The 15,604-nt window shown below is 38.1% G+C and overlaps 1 protein-coding gene across 3 annotated transcripts in view; it reads left to right on the top strand.

Moving 5' to 3' along the window:
• The window catches only part of SMAD2 (SMAD family member 2), an 82,062-nt gene extending 79,226 nt beyond the window's left edge, over positions 1 to 2,836 (top strand). For all 3 annotated transcript variants that reach the window (XM_061130774.1, XM_061130775.1, XM_061130773.1), the window contains one exon: positions 1,392 to 2,836. In XM_061130774.1, coding sequence (XP_060986757.1) covers positions 1,392 to 1,515 — 124 coding nt within the window. In that variant the 3' untranslated portion in view covers positions 1,516 to 2,836. The remainder of the gene's footprint in view (positions 1 to 1,391) is intronic.
• Positions 2,837 to 15,604: the final 12,768 nt, after the last annotated feature.

Here is a 15,604-nt window from a genome sequence, read left to right as displayed (position 1 = left end):
TACTTTGGATAATAAAGTAGTTTCCTTTAACATTTGCAGATCAAAATAACTTAGATACCCATATATCTGTGAACTGTGGAACCTTTTATCCTAATGACACAGGTGCTGAGGAATAGATTTGATGTTTGTATTTCTAAACTATTTTTCAGTTTCTTTAAGTGCCAGCTTGATTCCCAGCATAAAAATCAGGAGACATAGTAAGGGGAAATACAGATGTGTAAAGAATTCATGTCTCAGTTAAGTGAGTTAGTAGTGAAGTGAATAATCCGGCAGGGGCACTGATAATGTGAGGCTCAGACCCTGAGACAAGGGTTTGCCTGCTAGAAGTATACTCAGGAAATGGAGGGAACACTGCCAAGGAAGGAGGAAGTAGGGAAGAGAGGTAGGGGAGGGAACACTAACACTGTTCTTAAGCCACCTCCTCTAGTGGGAGGGTCACTAGAGCTGTCCCCTTAGGAAAACTTTGGGAAAAGAGTCAAGAACGCTCAGAATTTCCCCACTTGGAGGGAAAGGAAACTGGGCATTTAAATGCCAATTCCCATGTCGTTGGTTGAGGTCTGTTCCATCTCTGGACAGCGCAGGCATCTCAGGCAGAGATGCAGATTCCTGCAGTTGGAAGTGGGCTGGAGAACACTGAGAATCTCCAGGGAGCGGCGGGGCACCAGCACCACCTGCTGCGGGAAGCCACACCCTCTGAAATACAGTAGTAGTTCTAAATTACATTGAGGATGTGTCACTTGGAGGCGAAGAGTTGATAATGGCCTTTTCTCATGTTTGCAGGGTTGTCATGTTGAAGCAAACAGACTGACTGACTTACTGTGTGTAATAAATAAGAAACTAAAATCAGTATGTGGAAGTGATAGGATATCCTTGAACAGTTTGCGATTTTCAGAGGATAGCTCATTTAGTTGAAGTACTAGAGATGTTTCTTATTAAAAGCCTGCATGATTTTGCTAAAAGGGAGGTTGGTTGTTGGTTTTGTCAGGGGACGTTGAACCCCAGCTTTGAACATTCTGTGATAAGCTTGGGTCAGAATTTTTGTTTTGATATACTTTAAGTTTGAACTCTGTTCCATGTGGACTTCATTTTCTATTTGAGTATTTTCTATTCTTCGGATGATTAATAAGTTAAGTGACTTTATATATTCTGGTTTGCTTGGGACAGTGCTGGTTTGTGTCTCTTGCCCTGGCAGTGATTATTTATAGCATTATAAATACTTTGTTAGACTTTAAGGATTAAACAGTTTTCAAAATAATAGCTGTCCAAACTTAATACTAGTTCAAAAAAGAATCTAGGTTTTAGTATATACAACCTGTTGGTTTATCTTAGTTCTTCCATATCCCTGTTATTCTTTTGATTTTGTAATTATTTTCTTTCATTCTTTTGAACAGAAGGCAGACGGTAACAAGCACTCCTTGCTGGATTGAACTTCATCTGAATGGACCTCTGCAGTGGTTGGACAAAGTATTAACTCAGATGGGATCCCCTTCAGTACGTTGCTCAAGCATGTCATAAAGCTTCATCAACCAATCAAGTCCCATCAAAAGACTTAATATACCAACTCTTCTGTCATAGTATTTGTGTGTGGTCCCCGTGGACTGTTTACTATCCAAAAATTCAAGAGAAAACAGCACTTGAGGTCTCATCAATTAAAGCACCTTGTGGAATTGGTTTCCTATGTTCGAATATTAGATGGGAAAAGTAATGTCTAGAAATACTCTCCCGTAAAGGAGGAAGAGAAGATTTTAAAGACTTACTGATGTCTTGTTGGGCATAACACTGAGTGTCCCAAAGGTTTATTAGTAGCAGTAGTAGTTACGTGTGCAGGTAATGTATCATGACCCAGTATCACAGTATGTGCTGTTTATATGCATTTTTAGTTTGCATAAATTAGGTGTGTGTGTGCTGCTTCTTGATTTAGGCAAGCCTTTATAAAGTTACAGTACCTAATCTGTTATTCCCACTTCTTTGTTATTTTTGTGTGTCTTTTTTAATATATAATATATATCAAGATTTTCAAATTATCATTTAGAAGCAGATTTCCCTTGTAGAAAAACTAATTTTTCTGCCTTTTACCAAAAATAAACTCTTGGGGGAAGAAAAGTGGATTAACTTTTGAAATCCTTGACCTTAATGTGTTCAGTGGGTCTTAAATATTCATTCTTTCTGTGTTTGTTTACTTACTGCTAAATCTTATTATAAGGAAACTTCATGGAAATCTTTCTAAACCTCTCCTCCGGTTCTACTTTTCCACCAAAACAGTGTAGCATGGCATCCATCACCATCAGTGATTTGCACTGATACTGCCAGCACCAGTTAATTCTGGGTACAATGAGAATTCATGTGGAGTAAGTCCCTTTGTCTTACACCAAATTTCAGTTTCAGCAGGTAATAATAGACTTATGTAACCTGGCAGTCTTTTGATTTATCTTTACACCTCATAAAAAATGCACAGGTGGCAGTATAATTATTTTCAGGGATATGCTGCAATTATTTCGATATATTTATCCTTTCTGAAAATTCAATCTATAAATATAAACACTCTTTTTTAAAAGATACTTTCAAATATTTCAGTAGCAAACCTAGTGCTCTTTTGAGTTGAATTTCATTGGATTTAATTACCAGATTGTCTTATGAAATGGACCTTTTGTAAATGTAATTGCTTCGGCAGAATACCTAGAAAAGTAATGCTGAGGTCTGATCAGCAGATAGGGGCCATCTGTTTTTAAGGTATGTTGTATTAAATTTATAAAATCTATGTTATTTTACATAATTATGAATTCTGAATTGTAAAATTTGGGGGAGAAGCCGTTTAGCAAGTTTTTTATCTTATGAATACCTGTGGTCTGAGCTGTTCTTAACTAATCCTGAATATGTGGTGACTATTAGAAGCCACCATACTTCATGCTCTGCAGGGACAGGCATGACCAGAGGTGTCAAAAGCTCTGTTGCAAGTCATTCTACAGCAGATAATCCTTATTTTATTTAGTTTATTGTTAACTCATTCCAGTTTAAACTTTTCTTGTTTGCATCTCAATAGGAACAGCCAGTAACCACTCCTGGTCCCCTTCTAGTAAGTTTTCATATTTTTAAAGACAGATTATCTTTGGTTGGTACTTGTGTTTTAAAACCATATTCACCTGTATGTACAGGTGTTATTTTCAATACTTTCAGCATTTGATTGTTTTCTGTCAGATATTGCCCATTTTCCTATGTTTGTGTATGCATGTATATGTTCATGTAAACTTGGTAGAGTGATTTTTCGTTCTACAGATATTTATTGTTCACCTGTTACGTGTGCCAGGAACTTTCTTAGCCTTTGGGTAAAGGTGAACAAGACAGCTATGGCCGGCCCTTGCCTTTGCGGAGATAGCAGTTACTCTAACACTTAACTAGCGTATTGTCTATGAAGGAGATAAACAGGGTACTGTGATAGAGCAAGGCAGAGGGAAAGCTTCTGTCGAGAAGTGATGCGTGAGGAAGGAGCCAGCCATGTGGAGAGCCAGGGAAAAATAGGCTTTCTCGGCAAAGAAAATGGCATCAAATGCAAAGGCGTACTTTAAAGGAAACTCATCATTTATTAGGTATTTATGCTTTATACAAAAACCTCTTCACAGATCCAAACTTGAGGATCAGATTGGTTCTACAATTTATAATAGTTGAAGGTGGCCTTATTTTGTAATGGACTGCTTCATGTGTCATTCTTGTTAGTATTTCCTCTTCCTCAAGTCCTTACTATAAAGAGTTTGCACCAGGTCACTGCCATTTAATGGAACAACCCTTGCTTTAATTCTGCCTTGGGCAAATTTCATCATTGTAGCAACTGGCTGCTTCCAGACGTCCTGCTGCCCACTGATTACTGCTTGTCCAGCCTGTCTTGTGGATGGTATAAATGTCCCAGGTATCACCACCGTCAGACCTGTTGAAAGTGTGGAGGTTCTGCCCTTTGCACTTGAGAAGTTGTGTGATGTTAGGGAATACTGTTCTTTGTCTGGGGTCAAAGAACAACTCAAAATGGAAGAAACTCCTGGCTGTTACTCTTGCATTGATATGTTAAGCAAAGCAGTACCATCTGTAGCATTTCAGTAGTGGATCACATCTCTACAGTTACGGTGGGATTCTTCTGTACAGTATGAAGCTGGGACTCAACTCTTTAGAAGCACATATTGTTTTCAGTAGTTAGACCAGTCAAGCAGTTGACTTGGTGGTGGTGGTGGTTACATTTGTATGAATATGTTCACTGGCCTTAATTTGCTTTTTAATGAGATGTTGGGTTTGCATTTTGTTTTGTCCACTGTGGCCTAATTTTTGCTGATAATTTTTTTCCTTTATAGGGTTTGTTTTCGTTCTTCTAAGTGATAAGATCTCTGCTCTGTATAATTTTATCTTTATTTAAATTAGCAACATCATTAAGAATTTCTTCTACACAGTGCTGGTAATGTCCTCAGTTTAACAGCAAGAGAACTGAAGGATCATGCTTTCTATCACATTTCCAAAATAAATGGTGGTTCTCACACTGGATTACATACACCTTAGGGCTGGTTTAGGGAATTGGAGGCTGGGATATTCCCACTGACTTTGGCCTGGCTGGCCAGTGGCAGCTTCATTTTTATTCTGTATTGGAGTTCTACATAGATTTCTTTTTTTTAAAGTTTCACTGCTTAAAAAAAGTTTGCTTTCCTGACTGGGTTTGAACTACACCATACTAACTAATTGTAATTGTACATTATGATATACATTTATTCAGTGAACACTTGCTGATGCCTATTCTTCACCCAGCCAGTGTGATGGATGTTGAGTGGTAAGATGACTGGGATTTGGTACTGAGTCTTCGTCTTGTGGGGGTTACTTTCTCCCTCAGGACCTGTCACTTTGTCAGAAGAAAACCTGCCTAATTTTTCTTGAAAGCTAAATATTCTTGTTCTGTACTCTTACTCTGTATTCTGAATATATACTTGCAAGTTGTTAATATCTAAAGGTTTTTTAAAACCTTAAATCATATTTAAGGTTTTTGCTTATTACTTCATCTGTTCTTTAGACATTGCCAGATTTTCTCCTTTGTTAAAATTATTTTAATTTCACTTTATTTGTGCCTTTATTGTCAGTTTCATCAAGACTAAGATTTTGAAGGTGAAAAACAATCAGTCTAGTCTCTTGCTAGTTCAAATCAAATAAAAGAGAATATGTACCCAGTTGGTTTCTCTACCTCTTCCAAAAACTGTCCAAATATATCTTTAACATCCTTTTTAAAAAAAATAATTAAATACTTTGAGCATTTATTCAGTAATCAGCACCTCCCAGGTCTGGTTGATGGTGGTATGTAATATAACGCAAGACAATCCTCACCGTTCTTAACATCTGTCTTTATGTACAGTCCTGACTTTGATAGCTGAATGGTTCTGAATCACAGATTGCTGCCCCTCCACCATTCCCCCAGTATCTCTTTAGATAATTAAGTAGTCTGTGGACGTAAGCAACCCATGATCTTGTCTCTTACTCTGGTGCAACGCATTGAGGTTTAGACATAACAAATTACTGCCTATTTTCTTTCCTTCATGAACTCTGTTTTACTGAGCCCTTTTTATTCATCAGCTGAATTTCTTTCTTTCTTCCTTCTCTTGACAGCACGTATCCCTAGTGGTTTTGCTGATTGCCCCCTTCCTTTCCAACCATGTTTTATCTGCATACATCAGAGTGTTTCTCTCCTTTGAACTTTACTAAAGACCAAAAAGGATGGTGCTGTTCATACCCAGGGTCCTAACTTTTTTCACCACAAAAGTTGATGTTCAGATTAGCTAAGTCACTTACAAATGGTTCAGAAATTCTATCCAGTTTAAACGTGTATGTGTGTGTGAGATGATCAAATAGCATGAATCATCACATTCTGTTTAAATAGTGTTTAGGATTATGAACTTTTCCAGCAGTTGCAGCCAGTAATTTCCCCATAATACCAGCCCAGTTTCCACCTTGGAGCATATTGAGTTGTTGTATGTAGTACAATCAAGTGTAATGACGATAGTGTGTGGTGTCCAGAGGGTGTCAGAATTCTGTTGAGTTCTTCTTACTATCTTCCATTTCAAAGGTTTCATAAATATTTTGTCTGTTCAGACTACCTTTTGTGGGGATCGAGGGACAAATTTTCTCTTGGGAGTGGAATTCCTGTGTTGGGAGCCTCGACCAGGAAATGTGAGCTATACTGGATACAGATAGCCTCATGATCGCTTTTATGATAAGTTGTCTGATGTGTTCACATAATTTTTTGGGTAGGAACTGTTTTCTCTTGGATATAATAGCTAACTTTATATATAGCATAAACTGCCTTAAGTCTTTTTAGTAGGGAATACATTATATAATGTGTATGTATGGATTTATATATACATATACACTCATAAAAATCTTAACGGTAGGGGTGGTTTGCACACATTTGAACAGTATTCAATGATTTTATTGTTTAGATCTCAGTAAAAAATTCCTAAGTTGCTTGCAGACTTCCTTTCATGAACAGACCATCAGGGTAAATTTTTTATTCTGCTAGCGTCCTAATTTCGTGGTTCTGTTAGTATGCCATTTTTAGGCAGCTTGACAATTAAGAATCAGAACTGAAACTGACATCAAAAAGAAGCTCTGCGTGGTCTCTGTGGAAGGTACTGACTTAAAATTACATTAAAAAACTTTCTTAATAATAATGTTAGGTTGTGTGCCCCCCGCCCCTATGCTTTTTTCCCCCTGGCGTAAGACTGCTGCTTTAGATAACCTGGGAAGTACCACTACCGAGTCCAGTTTTCCTGTACTTAAGGATAGCCTAAAGATGACTTTCTTAGCTGTGCTCAACAGAAATGAATTTTCCAAAATTCTTTGGGTCATTTCTGATTTACAGAGGATCTGACCAGAGTGTATTATTAGCCTGAGTTAACTTCAGTGTCAGTTGGTTCGCTGCCATGAGATCCATAATAGACCCAGATTTTCACTGTTGGTTGAGATGTAAGGGCCCTTTGAAAGAATAATGCCGCTGAAGAGGAAGTGAGTATTCATTAACTGCACACAAAGAACTTTTAGATTTTTCTCCCCCCACTCCTGATTATATTCTTCTACCCTCTTTTAAAAAAACAAAACAAAAAACCTCTTACTGTCCCCAGAATTTCCAGTCTGCTCTTTTACAAGGTTGGGGGTGGGTGGGTGGGGTGGTGGGAAGGGTTTTACTTTCTCTTCTGATTAAAGATGCTTATTTATTGAACCGTGAAATTCATAATATATTGATTTAAGGACAGAAGTGAAGTTTTAGAATTGTAAAAATACTTAACTATTATATATTTTTCATTTCACACTTGACTGTTTTTTTTCTCCCTGTGGCTTTAAAGTTTTTGGCTGTTTTTCAGTGTTAGTCTCTAGGTAATTTGCTGTATTTCTGGTTCTGTATTAAGTCGTACCGTTTACACGGCTGTGGCATAAAGTTGGTTCTCAGCATAGAAGTCTTCCTAAAGTCTTTTTCTTCCAAAGAGATTTTCCTTTCTCAATAATTCCTAAGATGATACTTGTTTGTCACTTTCTTTATTCACATTCTTGGATTGTTCAAACAAAAAAAAATTGTTGGTGAAAAAGATTAGGGTCCTTTTCTGATGAATGTATGTACCTGCATTAAGAATGTAGTCATTTGTCGGTTTTATGTAACTAGTATATACACAGATTAAATCAGGAGAAAGAATTATCTCTTACATTAGCATGTAGGTCACATGCATGGATTTTACATTTTTTTAAAAATGCCCTATTTTTTTGGCAAACTGTAGAACCCAAAATGGTCATTTCTTAGACCAGCTTTACCTCAGGCTTCATTTTTGCTGTTTTGACCTTGGGCCTTTAAGGCATAAATATTTATATCTTTTTATTACTGATAGTGAAACTGTGACACTAACCATTTCTGTAATACAAGACGGCAAAACAAGAAAAACTATAAAGATTAAGATGAAAGCAATTGTGCAGTTGTTGAGCTTGATCATAGCGTTGTAGGCAAAATAAAAATGTGCATATCTGAGAATATTTTTTTTTGCCGTCTCTCCCCAAGGCCAGACCTTCTGGTAGAGCACAGTTAAAAGTAACATAATTCTGGGCCTTTATAATCTGAGGGAAATGGCTCCAGTTGGCAGTCTTCTTGTTAACATATGAAGCCCGAATGTGGGAAATAGTTGGCAAAGAGTATTTTCACCTAAAAAAAAGAATATGAAAAGATATAAAACTGGATTATTCATTTCGCTCTGAAAAATCTCAAAAAGATACAGTAAAGTACTATATAACTGGATAAAACCTGAAGAACCTATAGAGGATTTATGTGAAAACAGGCTTCAAGGATGAACTGTTACATGCTCACCAGTTTCTTTAGGTTTGATCAACCTGTTCTTAAAGTAAGGTATTTGTGGACTTCTAGGAACTAGCGATTAGCAGGTGTCCTAAAAAGATTTTTGAGCTGATTCCCTCATAAGTAGCCCTATATGCTCTTGAAGATTCTTACCCTTCCTCTAGTGATCCTAAGGGAGGAATGAGTAGTGCTGTTAGGGTGGCAACCTGCCCTGGCGTGCCTGGGACTGAGGTGATCCCCTTGGACACAAAACTTTGTGAGTGCTAAGCCCAGGAAAGCCCAGGCCCACACAGCAAGGAGGGGCTGATTGCCCTGGCTGTTGCTGTGACTTAACCTCACCTTAAACATTGTACTAGTTTCAGTTAAGTTCACCTGCCTTATGGCACATGTCCTCCGGTCACTTATTACTGTGGATGGGATGTGAGATTTATGACGAATAATAGCTAATGGCACCAACGTGCTCTTGGCAGTGAGACTGACAGTAATCCAGGGAAAATACCAGTGGTTGAATGAAAGAGAAGAGGCAACTAGACAGTGAAGTTCTTCAGAACCTGTGTGTATATGTAAGTACAGATCATGTCTTTATGGGGTTAAATTATTATATCTGAAATTTAAATTCTCATGGTAAAAGAAAACTGAGGAGCATGGATTTTTTTCTCTCGAGGAAAGATACGGCCTCTGATGCTCTGTCTTCTGCATTCCCCAGACTGTCCTGCTCAAGAAGCCAGAATGTGGCATTATTATGTTTATTCTCAGTGAATGTCGTATTGCTATTACTAAATGCATCAGCCAATGGCAGATCAAGGAACTGGTGTTCTGATCCGCACTGAGCAGCACCCTCAGTTCTGATAGCCTCCTGGCCCTCAGGTGCTTACCAGCTACGACACCGACCACGGGAGGCAAGACTCCTCTAAGATGGCGTTGGTTTTGTAATGCAATATGAAGGGTGCAGAGTCTGTTCTTGTTCCCCTGTGGCAGTCTGCAGACTGCATCCTCTCTGTGCACTGTGATGTAGACGGTAGATGTGTTCTTTGTAAGCTTTAATCCTATGATTGTCAGAAGTATGATGTTCCATTTTTTTAAAATTAAACAATGAGCTGAGGCTTTATTTCAGCTGGTTTTCAAGTTAAAGTTGTGAAATACTGATTTCCTTCCCTCCACCCACACCAAATACTTTAGTCTATTTAAAGTACAAAAAAAAAAAAAAATAGTTCTACTTAAGAAAACACTGCTTAAATGTCCTGTGATTTCTGGTCCAATTTTATATATTTGTGTGTGTCTGTATGTGGTTTCACTTTTTATCTTGTTGGCTCTCTACCTGTGTTAACAGTACTGTCACCATTGAAAGGTGAACATTTTTCCTAGCATTAAAAAAAAGCCATTTGAGTTGTTTACCATGTTATTATGGGACTAATTTTTTTTATTGTTTTCATTGATCTTGATTTAAACTGATTTTTTTTTTAAGAGGGGATTATATTTTGCTGACCACACTCTAAATGATATGGAAACAAAAAGTTTTTTTGTGTGTATTTCACATAATGGAATTATGCTATTGAGTGCCTCTTTTTATTTTTTAAGTTTGGTGTTATATGAAAAGTTTATCCCACTTCCCTGGCAGACAGATATACACTGCTTGGTATACACGCACACAGCACATACCTCACAGAGCTAGTTGATTACGCATTTTAGTTTATTTCTGAGCTTTCCTGTGCCAAGCTAACGATCTGATACACATGATTGTTCAGTGAACAACAGACTAGAAGGTGAAATTCACATTAACTCTCAAAATGTACTCTTAGCAAAAAAACCAATTGGTATTTTTAAAAGACTTCATTGAAAAATAGTATATAATACATACTCATAACTGTATCATTATTATGAAATAATTGAGAAACAAACTTTTTACATCAACCAGACTTTCTTTGTGCCTTGCAAGAGCTCAGTTCCTAGGATGAATCAATACTTCTGAATCGTTAGCAGGCTGTTTACTTCAGACCATTTAAGACGCTTACTTTTAGGATGCATCAAAAAGGACTTCAAAAGCTAAAATGCACTATGCTACTTGGTACTGAACAACCCAGAGACTAGCTTGATTTTGTTAACAATTTTGTATTGGTAGGAAACCTACTTAAATCCTGCCTAAATTAGCTACACCAGACAGCTCTGTTAATCTAAAAGGAGCCATTGATTTTCAGCATGACTTCAGTTGACAGGTGACTAAAACAGATCCTTTTCCCGTCGTCACTTCACCCTGGGAACATTCCTGTGTGTTAACCTACTGATAGTGATGCTGGTTATCTGCACCATGAGATTTTTAGGACAAACCCCCGTGTCCATAATTGCACGTATTCAGTGGGCCGAAGAGTACGAGAGAAGTATTGTTTGCATGTTTGGATTTTACCTGCATTTGGCAAATGCTTTTATCCCACTTGCTTCAAAATAGATTGAAAGTCCCAGTGTGGGAAGCACGCCTATTAATACCAAACAAATGTATTTTGGTGCACCCCTTCTCGGCACCAGATGTGCCCAGGAACTAGAGTGAAGACCACGTTCGTCCACTGCTCAAGAATGTATTTGTACCATGCAGTTGTCCAGCTTCTTTTTAACACACTCTCATCCTTTTCATCAAAGTAATAGAAGATAAGCCCAACCTAAAAATTAGAAATTTGCCAATGTAGGAATCCAAAAGAAAACAGCATTCATAAAAGCTGTTTGCTGCTGCAGTGAATAGATACCGAGATGCTAGTTTGCATTCTTAAAGTCAACCACATTAACTGAGGGCAAGAACATTGAATCAGACTTACAGGTAGTAAGTTTGTGATAAGACCGCATGATCTTTGGGAAGGTGCAAGACAGTACAGAGTAAATTACTGTGTCCCAGTCTTCAGTCCAAGCCTCGTGACTTTGTTTGTTACAGAATAAATTTGAGTTTGGGATACGTATCTGCCATAGATTTTACAATCTTCCAATTGTTTTGTTGGCTGCCTTTGCACCTATTAATACCTAATAAGGTTGCTTTAAAAGTGGTTTAGGAAAGAGATAATATCACAAAGAGATGGAGAGGACTTTTGGGGCCAGTCAGAATGAGGTCTTGGAACAGAACTTGTGAATCTGAATGTGCATGAAAGCTGGACAACTACTGAGCTCCTTTGTGTGGTGAGCAGGAAGCTGACAGCCACAAGCTGAGTAGGAGCTACTGCAAAGCCCACACCTAATAATAGAACCTCGATAGCCAGGAGTAAAATCCATGGCTAGCTCTACACCTTGGGTCTCAATCTGTATAGAGATTGTGCTACTGAGCTGGCTGGCTTGAGGACATTAGTACACCAGCCATAGCCCCAGCCCAGGGTGGGGTGCTTGTTTGGGGAAGGGGGAACTTAAACATGTACATATACATGTGTGTGAGTGAAATTTAACACTTTCCTCACAGCTGGAGAGGATCATAGAGAGCCCTCTGAGATTTTATGCAAAATTTTGTGTATATGTTATATGCAGACTTTCATGGTGAGAAGTGGCACTCATCAGAGAGGCCTTACCCACTGCCCAACAGCGATTCCATTGAGACCACCCATCTTGAGCTTAGAATTAACTCTGATTTTAAATCTTGTTTAAGGGTTTTTTTCTTGAGAGATCTTGACTCTTAAGTGATATTAATTTCTTCTTGGCAGTATTTGATCACAGTATTTTAAATATAAATGCTATGTAAATAAGATTTTAATATAATTGATGACTCACTTTGAAATAGTTTTCATTTTTGAAGTATGTTTGGGCTGCAGTGGAAAAAAATAATTTTCACACACCCAGCTTAACATCTGGAATCAAAAGTATTCTAGGTTGCCTTTTTATCGGGTTGGCCCAAAAGTTCATTCAGGTTTTTCTTTAAGATAATGTATTGAAAATATTTTTACATTGAAAAAAATAGATTAGAGTCTTTGTTTTACACAAGAACCACAAGCTACTTTATTCCAACTTTTAAATCAAGATCTTGAATAATAGCATGTGGTATCACCACATTTTAAAAATGTACTTAGTCAATCACAAACACATTTTCTAAGGAATTGAATTTTATAGAGATAATTGAATGCTTTCATCTGTAACAGAATTAGTGGCCTGCAAACCACTGTGGTTTCTTGCTTTGTTCTGAAGTTGTTAAAGGGGGAATTTTCTGCTCCAAGTTATATGCATAAAGGAAGTACGATGCAAAGTAAAATTCAATTTTAAATTCCAAAGCAACAACCACTGACAAAATGTCCTCTAAAAGTTTAACTACTTCATTAACTAAGCAGCTGTTTTCTTGTCTTTTATCATCCCAGTATCTAGGTGCTTATCAAATATATTAGTAAAATCAAGCTAAACTAAATTTGAAGTAAAATTTCTAGTAATGTCTGTGACTTTCATTCACCAAAATGTTACTTAATTCTCTGTTCTGCTTCCTCCTATTTCCAGCCCACCCTTAAAAACTTCTGCAATTAAAGTAACCCTAGAAAACTGCCTTATCTTAGAACATTTCATTGGATTAAGAGCCAAAATCACAAAAGGGAGAGATATCTGAGAGTCTGATTTGTTATTACATCTTTCAGAAGATCACCTTTAAAATGGATACGTATTTCATATATCCTCTTTTAATTTATATTTTCACTGGTATTTCACTCGGTTGCCACCAAGGAGCAACTAATCTTCACATTTACAATTTGCATAATTAGTGATTGGCCGAAGAGGAGTATTGAAGATAAAATCTAAGATATGAGAAATGGTGGGAGATTTATATAATTTAGTCTCTCTTGGTTGTCTGGCTGTTTCTCAACTGTGAATAGCAATGTTTCAAAAGACATTTTAAGCGACAAGGTGCTAAGGGTGGAATGCTTGAAGAAAACAACCCTGTAATGGTCAACTACTTCAGTTATCTTGAATAATGAAATAAAACTCAGTTGCCTTTTTAAACAAACTTTTTCTGTCTTGAATGACTTTGGACAGAATAACATTCTGCTCGTTGTAAGCCTTGGTTATCATTTCTGATGTAATGGAAAATACAGCTGAACTCAAGCAGAGGTCTTGGGTTTGGGCCTTGATTCTGCCAGTTTGTGGTAACTTTAGATAATTTCATCAGTTTGCTTCAAGTTCCTCCTTTCCTTCAATCTTCCAAAATGAGGAAGTTGCTGTTCAGGGTGGTTAGGAGGATCACCCAGAAGAGGAGCTCCGTGCTGGAGGACTGCATCCACAGTCGATGGAGTCTCAGGAGGTGGTGGCAGGGAAGGTCTTTGCCACCAAACCTGTCTCAGAGAAGCTGCGCGAGATCCCGTACCAAGAGATGACGAGTCGTGGGAGCGCTTCTCTGTTGCCGCAGAGGTAATGCACAGCAGCCCTCAAAGCCCCGTGGCATGCGATTACACACATGCAGCCTACAAATTAGGTGGGTCAGCGATTTAGACAGGGCATCTCGGTAGTTCCAGGTTTGCCTGGCTCACTTGACTCAGCCTTTCTCTGCGTGTCATCCTGCATCCCAGGCATGTTTTCATGAGGGGGCAGGGGGGCTCAGCCCCACAAGCCACTTTGCGGTTCCCTGCCTCCCTGCCGACTTCCCCAGAAGGGAGCCCCTGGCTCAGCTCAGCATGGAAAGGCACCACAGAGGAGGAGGAAGAGGAGGACGAGGGTACCAGGAGGTGCGAATCAGGCCCGGAGGCCATCCGTGCAGCATGCCCAGGCTTTGTATTTACTTGCCAGTGAGGAGTAGGAGATGAAGGTCCCACGCTGGGATCTCTTCAGCTCACCTGTATTCACTCCATGGAGCATTCAGTAGAAACCTGTTCTAACACACACCGTGAAGGTGAGTTAAAACCAAAGCCATGTAATTTCTGTCTACTCTATGTTCTTAATTGCGGTTGTCCCTGGCCATCATCACATGACAGAATGTTACGTGATTCACGCCACTTTCAAAACCTTTCTGGGACTTCTTATGTGCAAAGGAGCGGTTTGCCTCTTGCACCTCACACTGGCCCTTTCTGGAGACCTGGCATGCTTTAGGAAAGCTTCACCAGTAAGAACGAAGGATCACAGTATGTCGTAACTCTGACACACATTTTAAAACAAGGAAACACTGCAATTACCTGTGTCCTCTTGATCACAAATATTGCAATTGTCTGGAGAGTCTGAGTCTCTGCTGTTGAGGAGGTTGGGAAGTGAGCGTTTCTCTGTGATACGGCCCAGCTTGGTAGCCCCTGAAAAGGAGTTGACGTTTTAGCCTTCAACTTTGTGTGCCCCTGTTTCCTTACCGTATATCTCAGGAGACTGGGTATTTCTCCTCGAGCACAGATTTGAACGAGCTCCCCACACTTCCATTTAATGGTCACTACTACTGTTGATGATCACGTTCATGAAAATACACGAAGCTATTTTGTGGACCTTTATTGGAAGCATAGAGATGGAGCTCCTTTGATTTAACTTTATAATAAATACCCATTATTTTTGTAAAATACAAAAACACCAGCAAAAAAAAAGTCACCCACCCAGATAAAAACCAGAGAAAACCACTGCATGGTGTCATTTTTTCCCTCTCCTCCTTACTTTGGATATATGTGTTTTTAACAGGAAATGTTTGAAGCATCTCCAGCAACACATTTAGTTGAGGAAGCTATTACAAATCATAAGAAAAATCTCTAAAATGCATTAAGCAAGCCATAATTGACATGTATTTTTTTAACTTGCGTTGAGCAACACAAAAATTTGCTATTTGACAGATTTTAGACAATTCATGCATGACTTTTTTTAATGTGCCTCACCTTGACTATTTACTTTGGCTGGTGTATTTGGAACCAAACGTTTCTTTGTCATGTCTGTTGCAAGCATCCTAAAATAAAAGTGTGCAGTGGAACCAAGGAATTTTATTCATCAACTAGCATTGTGTTTAGATATAATGAACATAGGAAATGTATTGGACATACATATTAAACATGCCACGCTAATCTATTAGTAATATTACCGTAAACTGTTTGTGATTACTTTCTTGTTCATGTTTTGGTAAATCATTTAGGCAGTTATTAGGTGAAGTTCTGTCTTTTCTTATTTTCCAACTTAAAAATGTATTATCCAAAAGTATATATTTTACATACAATCCAAAACTGTCATGCTTTGGTATTTTTTTTAAAAAAGCTACACACTTATATAAGGATTTTTTTTTTTTCCATGAAAAAAATCAAAACTTCTGAACAATACGTAGATATGGTTAAAAAAAAAAAAAATTTCCTTCCATTCCAATCC

Source organism: Dama dama, chromosome 27 (genome assembly GCF_033118175.1).
Source record: "Dama dama isolate Ldn47 chromosome 27, ASM3311817v1, whole genome shotgun sequence".
NCBI classification, from domain to species: domain Eukaryota; kingdom Metazoa; phylum Chordata; class Mammalia; order Artiodactyla; family Cervidae; genus Dama; species Dama dama.
The sequence above is the reverse complement of the archived record's forward strand: the minus strand, read 5'-3'. Positions and strand labels throughout refer to the sequence as shown.